Source organism: Enoplosus armatus, chromosome 12, assembly GCF_043641665.1.
Source record: "Enoplosus armatus isolate fEnoArm2 chromosome 12, fEnoArm2.hap1, whole genome shotgun sequence".
Lineage (NCBI taxonomy): Eukaryota > Metazoa > Chordata > Actinopteri > Centrarchiformes > Enoplosidae > Enoplosus > Enoplosus armatus.
In genome coordinates this window covers 14,096,150-14,115,209 of record NC_092191.1, presented here as the reverse complement: position 1 = coordinate 14,115,209, position 19,060 = coordinate 14,096,150, and the positions used below count along the sequence as shown (strand labels likewise).

The 19,060-nt window shown below is 38.9% G+C and overlaps 1 protein-coding gene across 1 annotated transcript in view; it reads left to right on the top strand.

Moving 5' to 3' along the window:
* eys (eyes shut homolog) overlaps positions 1 to 19,060 on the top strand; it is a 136,457-nt gene that overhangs the window by 72,840 nt on the left and 44,557 nt on the right. Inside the window, exons 33-40 of the mRNA XM_070915969.1 lie at positions 138 to 262; positions 863 to 1,076; positions 6,371 to 6,561; positions 6,749 to 6,840; positions 9,371 to 9,521; positions 9,714 to 9,826; positions 10,293 to 10,549; positions 18,351 to 18,527. Coding sequence (XP_070772070.1) covers positions 138 to 262; positions 863 to 1,076; positions 6,371 to 6,561; positions 6,749 to 6,840; positions 9,371 to 9,521; positions 9,714 to 9,826; positions 10,293 to 10,549; positions 18,351 to 18,527 — 1,320 coding nt within the window. The remainder of the gene's footprint in view (positions 1 to 137; positions 263 to 862; positions 1,077 to 6,370; positions 6,562 to 6,748; positions 6,841 to 9,370; positions 9,522 to 9,713; positions 9,827 to 10,292; positions 10,550 to 18,350; positions 18,528 to 19,060) is intronic.

Genomic DNA, 19,060 nt, shown 5'->3' with positions numbered 1-19,060 from the left:
TTTCTTGTCTTTGTATGTGTGTGAACCCAAAAAGAAGCAAATCAATGTAGGAGAATCTGATTGATATTCACTTCAGAGGGTGGAAGTGGGAGAGCCTGGGCTCACCACGGCACTCTGTGGGCTTTTGTTCCTGGCAGGTTGGACAGGCCTTCACTGTGAGGATGACATTAATGAGTGCCTTCCACAGCCCTGCAACCAGGGGATATGCATTCAGAATGATCCAGGCTATGGCTACACCTGTTTCTGTCGTCCTGGATTTGTGGTGAGGCTCCCCACCTTTCCCCTCCCATCTCCATCTTTTTTTCTTTTCTTTTTTTTATTAACCTTTACCCTCTTGCACCCTCATCTCTTGAGTCCTCTCTAATTTACTGAACTGTTAAAAAGTGTGCTTTCCTTTGTTTATAGTCTGATCATTTATTTATTCCCATTATAAAGCATCAGATGCCTTTCTCGTCCAGATAACAGAACAATGTGACAGTTTTTATATTTGTTACTACTACTACTTTACATAAACAATTTACACCCCAAAGAGTTACTTAGGAAAAAGCTATTAACATAAACTAAACTACAAACTACTGATAAATTATGAACTTCCTAATATGAAAAACAAACCAAAAACCTATTACATATTTAATATTTTAATGTTGACATAGAAATGAAAATAATCTTAATTTTATTTGCCAGTAATCATCTTGCATCACATGGTTTTAAGTTTTATAAACAGCCTTGTTTTTGTTACATAATGCCATCTTCCCAACTTAATGCCAACTTTATTATTCAAGCTGTAAACATTATGTCCCATTTAGTATCTCATCGCAGAATCACACCACACATTTAAAGGTTGTTTACTTTGCATATACAGGGGAGGAACTGTGAGCGCAACTATGATGACTGCCTGTTGAATCCATGTCCAGAAGCATTTTCCTGTGTAGATGGCATCAACAAGGTCAGCTGCCTGCCTCCTGTTACGGATGCTGTTCCCTTGGCGACTGTAGTCAAGAACATCACTCGCGGCTCCACACCCAGAGCGCCGACGCCAACACTCAACCCGGCACCAACAGCTGAGCAATCCACAGGTACAGACCACACTGTGCAGGCATGTAGAGTACAGCAGTTGATTATATCCATTTTATGGTACTACACTCCACTACATTTCAGAGGGAAATGTTGTACTTTTTACCTACACTACATTTGTCAGACAGATAAATACTTTTCAGATTAAGATTTTGCATAAAAAACACATGATAAGCCTATAAAATATGATGCATTGCCAAAGATCAAACCAGTGGTTTCTTACCCTTTTGGCTTGTCACTCAAAAAAGCAGTGTCTACTTGTCACATTTTAAATGTCTGTGAGTTATTAGCAGTTTCACCAAAGAGACATTTCCCCTCACATGGTTTCACCTGAATAACTGCCCGAGGCCTAAAGAGGTAAAATTATACAATATTTCACAAAAAAAGCTAAAGATTAAATAAAAGACCAAAGACCCCTTTGGTTGGGAACCACTGGACTAAACCAACTGTATCTGAAGCGGCAACAGTAAAATGCTGCTTACACATTTTTATATCAGTAATAACAATCTAATGATATAATATATAAGGATATTACACTCATAGGGGTAGACCATATATATAAATACCATAAATATATATATACATATATATATATGTATGTTTATATTTCATACTACTGTGTAGGTCGCTGATAGTACTTGTACTCACCTGTACTTTTACCTAAGTATAATTTTGAATGCAGGACTTTTACCTGTGATTGAGTATTTTCACATTGTTGTATTGTTACTTTTACTCAAGTGAGTACTTCCTCCACCACTGTGTCTATGTGCTGCATTATACTTATGCTCTATTTCAAATGAAGTTAAGTTTAATTCCTATTAGTTTAAGACGTGTACAACTTCAGGGGCTGCATACAATGAAGTTCAAATTTATTCATGTTTTAACTGTGTATTCAGGACGGTTAGATTAACTGTCTTGTATGAAGAAGATCAATATTATTATGGATTACATTTATATACTGTAAAACAGACTCATGAGTTCTGGACAGGGAATCATTTTGATGGACAATTATTTCACTACCAAGAATAACACCTGTTACCTTGATGATAGATCAGCTGAAATATGGCAGTGTATCAACTTAAATTAGCGTTTCTCAATCAAGTCAGAGCTCCCATTACTATGCTATTACTTCCATTAACATTATGTGTGCAAGAAAGTGACACTAAATTATTTAAGTTGATAAGCCATTACACCAATCAATTTGTACTGAAGGCAGTCCAGGGATTTTTTTCTTCTTTGACAAATTATAAAGCTATCCTTCCTTTGTCCTTCCCACCAAACATTTTGCTGCACAAGGGTTGCCAGTTTAGAACAAGACGAGACTCCTGCAGAGCTGGTACTCCAAATGTGATTTCAGAGCCTTTGGGACATAGCAGGAAATGATATATTGGGTTTGATTGAGAGATTGTCATAGTTTGTGCAGCTGTGGTGGAAAGACCATCCTGTTAAAAGCTAGTTTCATATTGGCCACTAAAGTGCATTTTCTGTTTGTATTTCAGAACAATAATTTCAAAGATAAGTCCAATCATTATTTGACACTATATCCTTTAACACTCAAACAACAGATGCAGAACACAATATGTTATACATTATTGGTATTGGATTCAGTCATCTATGTGAGAGGAGGAATTGGAGCTCTGGGCAGGTTGTTACGCCATGACAGATGAGGTCTGTCTACCTTTGAAACTGTTCACAGAGCTGTAAAACAGACCTATTGAACACAGACGAGCTTGAACCAATTCAGTGCGACACTCTGAAAATCACTGTTGGCCAAACATAATGGAGTTCTTCCCACTGCACCTGATCCGGCCCTCATCCAGTGCAAATTGCACTGGTTCAGAGAGGGTTAAATATACACCCAAGGTACTGGTAAAGAAAAACAAACCCAAGAATCTACACACCGGAACATCTCTTTACTCTTTTACATATAAGTGCATAATCAAAGTAAATAAGTTTTAAAGTAAGAGGACCCAGAAACTCATGAGTTTATCTAACTAGGTCACCATCTAAACGCATGCAGTGCCCTTGGTGCTGCTTGAAATAGACTCAGACAGTGCTCCTTTAAACCTAAGACTGCTCCACAACCTTTGAAATATACCAAGTCAATGGGAATTTAAACAGAGGGGGTAGTTTATGTGGCACGCTGACAGTAGAAGATGCCATTTTTTGTTCACAACTAAAGAACATATGAATTTGGTCAGAATCTTGAGTTTTTTAATATGTATATATATATATATATATAATCATTTTCATGTAAAACATAAATTCAGTTCAGACGCAAACTAGCAGCAAAAAAAGAAACTTTACTCCACAGATTGAGATGATTGTCTTCTGGTTTTTTTCCATCACTGAGCTTCACAGTATTTCAGCTCTACAATATGAGAGCTGATGGGAATCTAGAAAGGACACTGCTGGTGGAGGGAGGTTTACTGCAGCTAAGCCACGATTTGGTTGACTTTCCTTGGAGTGATCACCACAGCACAGGTGAAGCTGTTATCTTTTGCTGCCACGTGTAGCAGAAATGAAATTACTTAAGCTCCTCAAAATCTACTTGATGAGTAAGGGGTTAGGGTCCTTTCAAACATGCAGTACCTGTCTTGGGGCAAATCACCATGTTAACCTTCAGTGTAACATGCATGCAGTTGTGTAGCACTAGTTTATATTAGCCTGTTTTTTATAATTGTTTGTTTATAATTGAGTTGGCAGTGCCTGATTAGTGTGCCTATAACCATTTTGATATATTCAGGGACACAACTTTGCTTGTGAGTCATAATGACATTTGCATGATGTGCACATTTATGAATATTCATGAGAAAAGAGGCTCGGCGAGATGAAAAAAGCAATGTCTAAATTTGTCATTCCAGCTGCAGTTTGTGGCCTGTGAGCTCCTGTACAGTAACTGTCAGTGCACTGCGTTGGTGTAATTCTATCAGTTATTTTTAAAACCAGACAACAAAGATATAATTAGACAGTAGATTTGGAGAAAAAAAAAGCCATATTATATTTAGGATTTGATTCCTCTGTATGTCTCAGCAGTATAATGATATTCAACTAAATCTTCTTACATTACACATCCTGAATGTAAGACATTTTCTGCCAGTTCTGTAGAAATAGTACAGAATGACCTTTTGCCTTCCCTCAGGGCTCTGAAATTGCAAGGGTCCAAGAATGGTCCTCAGCAGTATTTTATCTCCGTCCTGTGACAAGTTCAATCAGTCAGTCTATTACCTTACCCAATAAATCAGGGACAAAACAGGACTTACGTCCTGGCTTTTTTTAAATAAATGGGACATTAAGTCTTTATCAATTAAATCTCACCGTCCATAGTCTATCCTCATATTCATTGATTAAGTTCGTATTTCTCCAAATATATTTTTTCTAGAGGAATATCTTGTGCTTTAACCTGACATCTGCATACAGTCTGTGCTGCAACACTTCTCTACCTTTTTAAGTTGCATTAAATATGACTCATATCAATTTTTTTCTTTTATGGACATATGTTAAGACTGGCCATAATTAAATCTGATCTGAAAGATTTATGTCAAGGAATATTCTCTCTGAGATTACTTTTTTCCCCCTATTGAAACTAGAAAAGCTTTTAGACAGTACAGTGCAGTAGTCACAAACTCCTTGGTCAGCATTATGTTAGCCCTCTTTTTCCTGTTATTGTAACAGCAGTAAAAAAAATAAAAATACTGTGCACGATATAACAAGATATTGAAAGTGAAAAAGAATTAGGATACAGTTTAAATTGTACACATTTACAATTTAGATTTAGCCTGACTAGTTACTTGAGATGTGTGGATGAAGAGTCTGGTGTGAGAATGTGAGGTTGTGGTAAAAGCAGGAGACCTTTGAAGGAGAGACTGAAGCTAACTGCTAATGAGGGATGATACTGCCTCCTGGCAGCAGCCTCAGACTGCATCAAAGACTACATCAGACCAAACAAGACTTTAAAATTAATGAATAGCTTTGTCTCTGAGGGGTAATTTTCCATCATCAGCATTGGCAAACCCATTGTCAGGAGTGAGGCAGAAGACAGCACAGCATTGTTGCTGTGTGCATTTATCCTCATTAATTCACAGATCACAGTAGGTCTGCTCCTGATAATTCTCACTTTTTTTTAGTCTGGGGATTTTCCTCAGGGTATTGGTCATATAGCTCTCCAGAGAAGATGGGGGTATTTAGGTTAGCTTGTTTGCCAATTGCCCTGAGGGGGCCCACTGTCAGATCAAAGGGGTCTGGCCTATTAGGACTTGACGTGTAACAAATATTGATAAAGGTCCCACTTGCAGCTGCTCGATTTAATCAGGGCAACAACTTTAAAGAACGAAGCTTTGCTGATTTCTCTAGTGTAATGATTTTTTTTTTTCAGATAAGAACAGACGGAGCATGAGACAGGTGCATCCAGGAATGCTTTTCATTTTAACAGGCTCTCCGGTTTGACTTTTCTGCAACAAATTGCACCACTTCCTTCAAATGAGAAATATATTGAGCATGAGCACCCCTAATGCTTGCCTTCAATTGCAGTCTTTTAAGTTTGTCTGCGTCACTACCCCCAATAAGCTTGCGGGCAGTGGAACTTTTACTGAAATATCCCATAATTGCCCATTCTCATGGATGATATAAGCCAAGTTATTCCACTATAAAATGAGGCATGTAATAAACTTGTATGAATACGTTCATTTCAGCCAAGACTCCTCTCTCGCCTAATATAGTGCCATTTGCATGCTTCACGGCTTTTTGACCAGTAAGACTATTTACAGTATGCCTGTACAGGGAGAAAAGGAACAACTGTGATGCTGCCAAGAGCCCTTAAAACCTTTTCTTATGCTTTCAAAATAATAATTATCTACTTTTTTGCCTCTACTTCCCACACTGAATCGGCTGCACTACGCACTAGTCTCTTTAAGCTGTATGCCGTCCATGTTGCCGAGGTTATTTGATGGATACAGGTCACATTTGTATTTTATGCCGCATCAACATACTGTAGTGTGTGCAACCACAGAGTAACAAAACCAGAAAGTTCATGTTCAAGCCTCGGTGGCAACAAGCATCTGCCCTGCTGAGGTGTCCTTAGCCACACTCTGAATCTTTAATAATTCTGAGGTTGCTGTTCTGTTTCTTGCCCTGTGCACTGACCTCCCTGCGGAGGAAGCGAGTGAAAAGTTGAATTCTTCTTTCAGGGATCAATAGAGTATCTCAGCAGAATTGACAGTAAAGATGCGTAAACTGCAGTCTGCCTTGCTTTTGTTTACCCTTTTCCCCCAATTTTCAACTTTTTTTTATTTCCTAGATTCAAGCTACATTCACTACTTTGGGAATTCATACCTGGAGTTTGAGGGTATTGACCTGAGCGCACTCAACAACATTACTGTGAGATTTCAAACCCAAGTGGCCCAGGGAACTATGCTTTATGCGGACCAAGGACCTGCTAATGGTGATTTCTTTTTCATGAAACTGTTCATCCTGGATGGGATCTTGCAGGTAAAAACTCAAGTTAAATATTTATCATGCATGGTTATTTGCTAGTTTTTGTAGTCACTGCATCAATTTTCCTCATGTCTGCCCATGAAAGTCAGATATTGCACGGTCGATTTATACAGTTCATGGAGCAGCAGCATGAAAAAACACAAATCACGTCTTTAAACTCTCTCTCTCTCAAATGTTTCAGTACGCCTTTTGCTGTAACGAAGAGGAAGAGGTTACACAGATCAGTACATTAGTTCATGTTGATGATGGCAAGGTTCACATTGTTAATATCAGGTAGGTAGATTCCTTTTTGTGTTCAATTAATCTTGTGAATGTGGGTGTGAATGTTCAGATCTGTCTTGTGGTCAATTTATATTCAGCTTGTTTATAGAAAAAGAAATGCCGCTGCAATGTGAGGAAAAAAGAAACGTGTTATATCAAAAGTAAATAAGTTCCAGTTTCATTTTACAGCTTTTAATTTACAGGGTGTATTAACAAAGACATCAACCCAGATGCAGTGTGTTATGTCTCTGCTTCAGGCAAAAATATATTTCCTATTGAGAAAAACGAGGCACATTCACGATAAGCTACTTAGTAATATACAAATTTTGTTCAAATAGTGTTAGCACCTGAGGTGGTATTAACTTGATCCTCAGTTATCCACTCATTTCAAGTGTGGCAGGATTTTTTTTTGCTGTAACTAATACCAGGGGAAGATATATAATTGGCAGGAATCAGCAGACTGAAAATTTAGATTTTATTACGAATGGGCAAATGGGCTTACATTTTAAAGAACTAAAACAAACGTCAGAATGTGCCTATTAAAATGCATTAGTGATCACTGACCATGTTTTATTGGCTGTTCTAAAGTCTTCATTTGCAGTTTTTCATTACGAAAAGATTAACAAGCAAGAGCTGAGCACAAAATCAATGTTTAAATGATTTAAAGTGAGGCTGTGGCCCCTTTAGTTATATTGTTCCTAAGCCCATGTGCAATCTTGCTGCCAGCCCTCTCCATTATATTCTGACATGAGAAAGATTGTGGTTTAGTTTCAAGACACAAAGTTTATTATGTATGGGCTGGAAGCTGAAACAAAGTGGCTAATGTTAAACTCAAATCAGTTTACTTTGTGTTTGAGTATAGAGACTTTATTTTACATTGAAAATAGGCCATTTTGTCATCACCAAGTTCTGTTTAGGCAAAGATAATAATTTGAAAACACAGAGAAAGAATTTAATTAAAGTTTTTCTCAGGAGAACATTTTAAAAGAAATGGAATGAAGATAAAAGGTAAGGTACTGAAGGTGATTATGACCATACTGTGCCAAAGGTGAGCAAATGATTTCCTGTAAAAACAAAGCTGAGTGGGAAGGTTGCCTCATGTTTCTTGGCAGAAAGCTGCACTGCTCTACATATGCAAGTGCATCTAGAAAGGCCTATCAGGTTTAAGGAGCTACAAGGCTCCACCCCTGTTTTTTTTTGCAAGAAAAATACAACAGCAGTACCAATCAATCATAATGTTCTGTAGCAACGCCTTGGAGACAATGCAAGAAAGAGAGCTGTCATAACTAGGGGGTTGGGAGTATGGAAAAATGGATCCTGGTGTCACAAAGCAAATTCTTTGTAATTGTCTGATGGCCGAGTCTGTCCATCTTTGTCTGGTTTGACCCAGAGCTACAACACCATGGCCATCTTCAACGTCACCGCCTAACTCATTATAGACTTTTAATATATCTTCCCGTCAAAGACGCTTTTCAATATGTTAAATAGAAACCCAGTGGGGCTGACTTCTCAAGGACAGTGAACACAGTGCCCTCTGGCTGCTGGCCAGGCCGCTCTGGCAGACTGCTTCTAAATTAACCGCTTCTCCACGCTGGCTCTAGAGGAAGGACTTATGCTGCTCGGAGTTAGTGCCCCGAGTGTTTAGCCGGCATATGCATCAGCCTGCAAAGTACAGGCTTAACAAATCAGACTAGATTGCTTCATGGACCTCCTTACTTCCACTCGGGGAACAAGGGGTATCAGGAGACACTGGAGAGGAGACTGTGCATCTGTGGCCTGAGTACCCTCAAGCTGCAGATGGTTAGTCCAGAATCTCCACTTAGGTAATTATCTGCTGTCCCCTGTTGTTTCAAAGTGGAGAATTGGTTTTTGAAATCTATGAATGGCTGTGGGGTGGGTCCAAAATAGTTGTGTGAAGGGGTATAAGACACCTAGAGAAAACAAAATGGAGTTTGGCAGTAGCACCCCATGAAAGGATTGTAATTAATGAGTGGATCAAAAGAGTAAACAAAACAATTACACGCATTTTTAAATCTCAGCATTCGATATTTCACTCGACTTCTCAGACGACTTTTAACATGTCTGAACAGGATTTTATATTATCTGCACGAGGAAGTTTCTGGTCTCTATTGCATCAGTCTCAAAGGCATTTGTCCTGTTCTTAGTTTGGAAACTTTTCTTTTTGAAGACGTAGAAATTAATTTTATAAGATTTTTTTTTCTAATTTATAGTGTCAAACAAGTCATAATGTAAGCTTAAACTTGATTTCTTGAAAGGGAATACATTCTTTTTTATCAAGGCCACAATAGTTCCTTCCTTTTTAACTTGTAGGAGTGCATGGACATTTTTGAGATTTTTTGGTAAAATTGTCATGAATTTCTAAGGAGAGAGGACAGAGACGCGTGTGCTTGTGTGAATGAAGGACCCCTTGGTACAACATATTTCTGTTAACACCAAATGACATGTTGAAAACATTTAATTTAGAACAACAACTGGTGTACCTGTGCTTGTCATACGTTTGACATGTAGTGCTTTTTTATAGACAACACCTGACCCCTTGTGAAGCAGAGCTAACTCTTTCTGGTCACGAGAAAATCAAAAGTACAGCAAGTAATTACTGGTTGGGACACGTGATACAACGAATGAACCACGTCTTCACAGGTGGTCTGCCACAACAATATCTACCCAATCAGGTAAGACTGCGAAGTACTGTGTGTTTTCTCAACTACCGACTGTAATCAAAAGGTTCTGAAAGACATACATGCTTAAAAGTTACATGACTGTATTGCTAAAATTGCATCATAATGAAAAAACTGTAAAAGATGGGGAAGAACTGCAAAAAAGCTCAATTTTCTAAATAAAAGATTGTTTTTTTTTCCACATAGAAAGCGAAACCTTTCTACAACTATACTGGCTGCATTGAAATAATTGAAATTAATAAACTGAGGAGGTTTTACACATCTGATGCCATCGCAAGCAGCAACGTAGACCGATGCAGGTAAAGTCTCTGGATGCCAGAATAATCAATGGCTTCATCATGATCTCTTCACTTGATTTCATTTTCACCCAGCAATTGTTGTTGTTTTGTTAGGAAAACATGGTGTTTACTTATCCTGGGCTCATGCACAAAAATTCCCACAAGAAATCAGCCCAACACATTTACACACTTTTGTGTTAATATTTTGATAGTTTATTATTTAGTAAAAAAGCACCAGTAGTCACATTTTGATTTATTTGACGCAGTGGGGAAAATCTGACCACTTATTATGATAAATAATACTTCCCCTCTTCCTGGGATTATAGTCAAAAATCTGTCTACTTGGTAAATGACTGCACTTTACCTTTCCCTTATAATGGGTAAAATTAGCTTCATATCTTTAGCCTTAAAAGCAAGTAATAATATAATAATGCAAAATTGGATTTTTGTCCACTTAAGCTACTCAAACTTTTGTCCAATTTTACAGATATACTTTGCATGCCGTAGAAGCCACTACAACAAGTTCCTCAAGTCTGACAACTCAATCAACCACCTCTGACACAGTGAACACAACAACAACGGCGGCTCCCACACAAACACCAAAACATCCTCTGCATGAACCTCAAGTTTGCCGTGACGGTCTTTGCCGCAATGGAGGAACATGTCATCAGCTGCAGCCGCCTGGTGGAGCCCTGCCTTCCTGTCACTGCCCACTTCATTTCACTGGAACTTTTTGTGAGAAAGGTAGGCTGGGAAAGTTTTTGGTTATAGCTGACAGTGTCTCCCAGTTTTTATACATGATATATATCCAGTATTTGACACACACACACAAGCAATAAAAAGCTTAAAAATCTACTGTACTGTGACCTCCACAGTGCTATCATAAAGAGCCAGCCAACAAATTATGTTGGCTAATATATGCTGAGCCTCTTTGGCTAATAGGTTTCACTATGAGGGAGAATAGAGTCAGCTGCAATAGGAATTTTGAGTGATGTGAATTATTCAGGATATGATTAATGAAATGAAAGATCCATATAAGCGGCTTGAACCATTGCTGTGTGTCCATGTTCACCTCCAACACTCGTTGAGAATGAGAATACGACCTTGCAGCACATGCTCAACATTCAGTTAAAGCTCTCACCTCTGTCCCCACCAAAAATATGTATTTGTACCAACTACTCCGACACTAATATTAAGCAGACGGCAGTACTAGGCACACATACTAAGGAGTTTTTCCAGATTTCTTGTAAGTGCACTTATGATGTAGCTACTGACGTCCCGTTCTACCTCTCCTGCCATGCATGATGAGCTGTGACAGTGTAGAAAACAGCATCCTGTATTTTGCTATTGTTGCCATCCTCTGTCAGTGACAGCAGTAACACTAGAGTTGTGAATTAATTGCTTCCGTGCTTGATAAGGCAAGGCAAGCTGCTCAAAACTGAGAGACATTTCAGATGTTGTGTTATGTTAGCCTTGTTCACTCCGCTGCACTAGCTATATATGATTAATCATCTAGCATGCTTTACTACCGACATAGATTAAATATGTTGATAGCTAATTACATGTGTTAAATCAACTATGGTAAGTGCATTTGTTTTACCTATCTCTTGCTATGTAGGAGGATTTATATACAGATAATCATGACTGGAATGTAAATTACTTTGAATTGACCGTTTCATAACTGAAAAAGAATAAAAAGCCTTGTTCATATCTACTTCCCCACATTGATAGTGGAAGCTACATGAGTTTAGGGTAACGTTAGCAGCTCTATCCTGATCTTATATTGGAATAAGGGAGGTTTCTACTTTAGTACCTCAGCCAAAGTTTGCCAAACACACCTCTTTGTCCTCGTCCTAAAGGCCTTTTTGTCTTATAAAAGTGAATTGAAAAATACAAACAAATATAAAAGCAAAGCAGCTAAATGGGGTTATATTAGAAGGAAATAACGCTGTGTATTGTGCAGAATTGAGACTGTTTTACAAGAGTATTTTGAAATCAGCAGAAAACACTATGAATGCCGGACACAGTATGTTCAACCAACTCATGGAGCTAATATTAGCAAGAGCTGATCAAATCTGCTAGCGACAATTGTCATTTCATTCTGCAGAATACAAGCCTGCTTTTGTCTTTCTCCGCCACATTAAATAATGAAATTAATTGTAAATAACTTGGAGTGGTAAATCTCCCCTGCCATCTCTGTAAACGACATATATGCCACGTGCGACAATGGAAAGCTTGACAGGTGTAGCAACAGTAACTAAGGGGGCAGGACATAGTGAATGATGAATTACCTGTACTATGATAATGTCCTATGGAGAAAAAAAAATAATTATGGCTTTGCGTATTACAAAAAAGGTACAGCAAGAATTTCAGTTGTGAATGAGTCCTGTAGGAATTATACAGGTAACAACAATGAATTGTCATGCAGGGCTTTTTTTCTAACAATGGTGAGGCTTTCTCCCTTTTTTCTCACTTGCTCCCTTATGTATAATACACTTTTCTTTCTGTGCAACTCACAGAGTATTTCACTAACAATACTGTCAGTCATGGGTTTTAAATAAGGAGCTTTGGATAACAACAGCCACCAAATGTCACACGTGCTGTACATTTTCAGCAATGGAAATTCTTATTAGCATCTCAAAGGGTTTCTGTAATGAAAACTGGATTGATCTTCACCTTCACAACCCCTGAACATGATTTAGATTGATAGCATAATCTTGTATGTACAGAATACATGGGAATCTGACAGAATGCCGCTCAAAGCTAATGTTGACAGTCATTAACATGTCTTGAGCAGCCTGTGTGCACCTAACACCCTTATTCGACACCTCTGCCATGTGTTCTAAAAATGCTAATTTACAGGTGTTTAAGTAATCTACTGAAATGTTATTTGTCTCTCCAGGCACTGTAACAAAAATGATGCTATTTTTAAGACTTCACTCTCATTTGTTTTTCCCGTGGGAGACAGCTACGTCGAGGAAAGCGATGCCCCCCTCTGCTTACATGACAGAGACGCTGCTGTGCTAAGCCAATTATTAAAAGATGCTTTGGCCAACTTATAAACAGCGAGTGGAGAATAAGGACTATGAATCATTCATTGATTCATTCACTGATTTATTGATTCATTTATTTCTCACCATTGTAGCTTTCAGGTTCAGAGAAGGGTAATTACTAGTGTGCCACAAAATATCATCACATGGGACTGCAGCACATTAACCAATTGCATGGACATACTGCCAGTGTGACAATGTGCAAGCTTAAGGCTAACCCTACTAATTGGAAATTAACCCAGATAACCCAAAGATGCATTATAAGCTCTATGATGTAATAATGCTTAATAACGCAGCATATATACAGTAAATTCCCTCCACCATACCTGTAAAAGGAATCAGATGTTATGCTTGATTTGATCTTTCATTCTCACAATTGTATCATTTTATTTTTACTTTTTCCAATCAAACATTTTTTAAAAAGTCATGGGATTTACCCTCAGCCGTTTCCTTTCATGACCATAAAGTAAGTTCCTGCTTATCTCTCAAGTTGTCACACTCCTAAACTTTTCCTTTAAATACCAGCTGTGGCCTTTTAGAGTCATTTCTGCTGAGTTTGAGGAATTGCTCCTCCTCAGAAGCAGTTCAGTCTCTCAGGTTTAACAGAGTGCAATCTCATACGAGCACTCATCCAGCGATATGCTTTGCAACAGTAGTTCTGATAGCCCGCAGACGGAGTCCAGAGGCTGTTTACATGCTGACAAAGTCTGTGCATGTGTATTGCTACGGCAGCTTTGCTGGGTGACAACCTTGCCCTCCCATCTTGTTGAATTAAGAATAGACACAAGAGAAGAATAAAGTCCTGCTCTCAGTTAATTATAGACACGTCATCCTACCCAGTGACTAATGATGTGGACCTGTGTCCTAGATGAAATGCTGACATGTCAAACAGTATGTGTCTAAGAGAAATATCAGGATGCACATGAGTCTCTGCAGGCTCTTGTATTATTGTTCAAGAAGGTCTAATCTGCTAATGATGTAATTCATGTGGGTAATGCATGTTCTAAACAACATAGACTTAGCACTTTCCCAGACTATACATCAAAAAAATAATAATTAGGGGCATAGTCAGGTTAAGTCAATTTCTTTTATGTAGCCCAAAATCACAAATTTGCCTTAAAGGCCTTGCAACTCCCTCTATCCTTACAGCCTTGGATCAAATTAGGAAAAACTGCCACTGATTCAGGTGATAATTCTCTGTAGGTTCATCATTACAAGCGACCCCTGCCGAATGTAGTTTGATTTGAATGTAGTTTTACATTGTGGTATTCCTACTTCTACTTCAGTAAAGGATCTGAGTACTTCCTCCACCACTTCGTATATATACAGTATGTGACCAGTGGATCCTATATCACTAGTCAATGCTGGATTAACTCCCTTTTGTCACTTAAATGTCAGGTGTCATATTACTGGGACAGATTTACATTCCTTTCTCAAGTATTACACACAATTCCTGCACACGTCTAATATATCACCATATCACTACAATGAAATAGGTTTTTCTTTGTAGCACATGAAGACTGTCAATCCAAAGCAGCTGTCAGAATTGCTTCTTAATCAGACATTGAAGGTATTTTATGTGCAGCCTGTACATAAGAAGCTTGATACATGTGAGCTGAGCCTTGCTCTCTTATGTTTTGGACCCTTGGGCTGCACCTCTGGTAGGGTGTACCGTAATCCAGGCCAGTCCCTGGTGGTTGAGTGAGTATTTGATATCAAGTAGCCAACCATAAGACAGGTTTTGTCAAGATAAAGCTAGTTCATCTGGGCATGTCGGAGTTTTAAGCTATGATAAATTGTCTCTTCAAAGAAGACACAGTAGGTCGTAGACCTTGTCGAAGACGTTCCGTCAAGTATGTAAGCATTCATTTGAAAGCTAAGTGATCACAAAAATTAGTTATGGAGTAAATGGCTGCAAGGTGAGGAAGTAGGCAAAAAAAAGATGAAACCAGTGAGGCAGGAAATTATTCAGACTTGGTCTGTATTGATCATGACCTCCTTCTACGGCCCATTACCTTATGTCCTTACTTCCCTATATTATATATTTGAAGCTGTGAAGTGATGTAGGATGTTGGCCAGAGGAATAATAAAATGAAAGTTGAGAGCACAGTTTTGTCCCATTTATGTCTTTTCAACAACTTTTACCTAACCATGACATCTATTTTTTTTCTCATTTACAGTGCTGTTTTGTTTTGGTGTAAACTATTTAAAAACCTGGCTTTATCAAATTACAACCCATATTTCTTTTTCAACAATATAAATGAAGTTTTATTTGTGCATTCATAACAATATTCAAAAGCAAAATGACAACAGGAGGTACTTAATTGACTGTGATTAAATTTGATGTGTGAAATTTTTATGAAAATCAAATTACGAAATATAAATTGGCCTTTGATGCAGGTAATATTTATCTAAATAATATCTAATAATAACATCGTAGATCAGAACCAGAAATAATCTGTCTTGTAAATGAGCAGAAATAACAAATTATCATTTAATAATAAGTAAAACAATGAAGACGTGTTTTAGTGTGGTGAGCCTTTCTGTTTTCGGCTTCCTGCTTTGCCAACACACTGGCTAGGTGCCGCCAGCTCTTTTTGTGGTCATCTAGTGTGTGTTTCCTGTAATTGCTGTTGCCTTTTAAAATGAGCCAGCTCAATCTGCCTTACACAGAAATTGCCAGCAAACATTACAGGATTGATTCATAATTTTCAGCCCAAGGAAACCGCTCCTTCCACAACAAAACAAACAGTTTTTATTTTCTCTTTGTAAATTAAAGTGTTGGCTTTCATGTCTGCTCCACATAATTCTCTGTGCAACTCGGAGGAGTAACCCACTCTGATTGGTCAGGAGAAGAGCAAGAGTCGGAAAGTGGCAGAGCACACAGGCGAAGATAACAGGATTATGACCATTTGAGAAATGGTGGGACCAAAAACTCGTCTCGGGTGTTGGTCTGGTGACTGATCATTAAATTGGACCAAGTCTGCGTCTTACGGCCCCCAGGCTGCTGAGCAGCACTTATTGTCAAACCCTGCAATTCACCTTGCTGATATTTTCACTTACTATATAACTCTGCTCTTTTTCATGGCCTCATTAAGGCCATTTTCAGGATAGGCTGTTGACATGAATGACTGATACTCAGGAATCGCGTTATCCCTGTTGCCATGAATAAACCCACTGCACCATGGTCCACCAGTAGTGTCTGACTCATAGATCAAACAGTCCAACAGTAGATTACAAAAAAGAGCAGCAGTCACGTAGTCCTGTCTTCTTTGACTATCCAATAGTAGAATACAATACACGGGATAAAAATGATCACAAAAGTGGGCATTCATTTTATTCATCTTGAAGCAACGCAATGTAACGCTGTGCAAATTTGAAATTGCACAAATGCCAAAAAGTGTAGATTTGTGTTTGAGTGATGGTTATTACATGTTAAAAACTGTATTTAAAGAAGAGAAGATATGATTTACAGGGACAGTGGATGTTTGTGTCAGGGTTATTGCACAGGGATTGTTCCTGACACTATGTGACTGGTGTTAACTGTTCATCAGAGTGATGGCCAGTGGTGTAGAAACTGTTCTTGTGTCTGGTCATTTTGGCATACAGTGCTCTGTAGCGCCTACCAGAGGGGAGAAGTTGGAACAAGCTGTTGTCCAGGGTGTGATGGATCTGCAGTGATGTTTCCTACCTGTTTCATGACTCTGGAGATGAAGTCCTGAATGGAGGGCAGGTTGGCACCAGTGATTGTTTCTGCAGTCCTGACTGTCTGTTGTAGTCTGCTCCTGTCCTGTTTGGTGGCAGATCCAAACCAGACAGTGATGGATGTGCAGAGAACAGACTGAATAATAGCGGTGTAAAATTGGATCAGCAGCTCCTGAGGCGGGTTGAACTTCCTGAGCTGTACATCCTCTGCTGGGCCTTCTTGATGATGGAGTATATGTTGGACGGCCACTTTAGATCTTTAGAGATTGTGGATCCCAGAAACCTGAAGGTTTCCTCAGCAGACACAGAGCTGTTGAGTATGGTGATGGAGGGCAGTGTTGTCCACTGTCATCTCCACACTTTTGAGCATGTTCAGCTCCAGGTTGTTATGACCTCACCAGGGGGCCAGCTGTTCAACCTCCCGTCCGTATGCAGACTCATCTTCTTGCAAACTTCAGGAGTTTAACAGACGAGTCTCCTGACTTGCAGTCGTTGGTATAGAGGGAGAAGAGCAGTGAGGAGAACACACATCCCTGGGGGGTAGCCAGACTTTGGAGAAAGGTCTAGCTCAACCCATTATCATTCTGGGATAGGGGAAAAAAACGCTTTGGCTGGTTTGTATTTCTTTAAACCAATCACAACTGTCTTGGGCGGTGCTAGGCCCAGGATGCAGCGCTGGTGCCCTTGCAAAGCGGTAACATGCATATAGTGGAAGTGGGGGAGAATGCCGACTGAAATAGTCAACCAATGGCAGACTTCATCCAGTGAGTCAGACTAAGAAGTTTGCGATACATTGACAGGTGGAGGCTGGTACAGTATCATTAGTAGTAATCAGAATATATGAACCTATACACTGATTTGTGAGATTTACATGTGTTAACCTTCAGAACCGTGTTACTTGAGTCAGCTCTTCCTTCATGTAAACTTTGGCATTGATTTAACCTCAGTTTATCTCCACCATTGGCATTGTTAAGCCAATCATAGAAACCTCCAACTTTAAGACCACCACTTACTGTATATTACATCTTTATCAAATGTCTCATAATTCTTTACATATATTTTTTTACTTTCTAGTCTGTTCTAAATGTTGTCAATCATCCACCGGTCTGCTTTAAAAATCCATTTGATCCAACATCAAAGCACCAAAAAAAGGGAACATGAGTCATGAGAAGATATTCCAATTTCTCTTACAATAAAAAAAAACAAGTTTTTGGAAGCCTACACATACTATATGTTACGACTTCTCAGCTGAGAATAAACTGTTTTCCTTGAGAGCTGGACTCTGAAGGTAGAATCCCCTGAGCTGAGGCCAGAGTGGCCTATTTTGAATCGACTGTCATGCACCTGAACAGCAAGCTATCCGCCAGGTGTACAGTGTCCTTTGTGTAAAAGCCAACAGATCATCACTGGCTTGTGGAGTTGATGACCTGAGTGGCTAGCTCCTCCACCTCTCCTTAAAGTTATACCCCTTTTTCATCCAGTGGGAAATAACATACTAGCATATAGCCCTGACAGGGTCCTGCTGACTCTGCTCACAGGCAAGCTATCAGTGCTGCAAAGGCACACACCAGCCAATTCTTGCTGTTCTATTGACTAAAAAAAGCACTGTAGGACATTGCTTTTTACTAGGTCATTCTTCATTTAGATGTGAGTGTAATTGTGTTATTTTTCAAGTACAAATGTGTAAAAATGTTTTTTGGGTTTTTTTCTAGGGAATATTAGGATTCTACTGACTTTTCTCACTCCATTTAAATGCATTTCATCAATTTCTATTTAATGTTTGTTTCTAGATACCACAGTATATATCCCCTCATTTGACGGCACATCTTATTTGGAGCTGCAGCCTCTTGCTTCCCTTCTCCAGCCTTCTGGTGCCAGTAATAATCTACCTGCCACTGTCAAGGACACCACTGTTATTCTCTATCTGACAGTGAAAACAAGATCTACACAGGGCACCATCCTCTACAGTGAGTACGGTCTCTTTTTATCGCAAACATTTCAAATCACTGCAACTCTGTGAAAGCAAGTACAGATGAAGGTTGGAAAATATGCACATCTGTATTATATTGAATATCATTTCATACGCCTTATTTCCTCTCATATGTCCTTGTGAGTGCACAAGGGTTGTCTAGCCTGCAATGCAAGCCATCACCTACAAGGGCTTTAAATAATCATGTGGCTAATATGATGCTGCTGTGCCGTGTATGAGGAAGAAATGGGCCTTTTGATCAGGATTCTACAGTAGTCTGCCATACTACATATATATCTCAATCCTATCTGGAGTACATACGTGTACAAATTATTTCAAAAATCTTAGCTGGAAATATAATTTTCATGAAAGCTTTTGAAAAAATCAGAGAAAGTAAGTCAGGCATTAGTATGAACATTGAACAACTGGGAATGCTCTGTGATCCAATACCAGCCACTAAAGGTCACTATGGTAAGAAACGCCTGACATTTGTAAACATTTGCAGTGTCAGGATGCATCACTTTTTTTTTT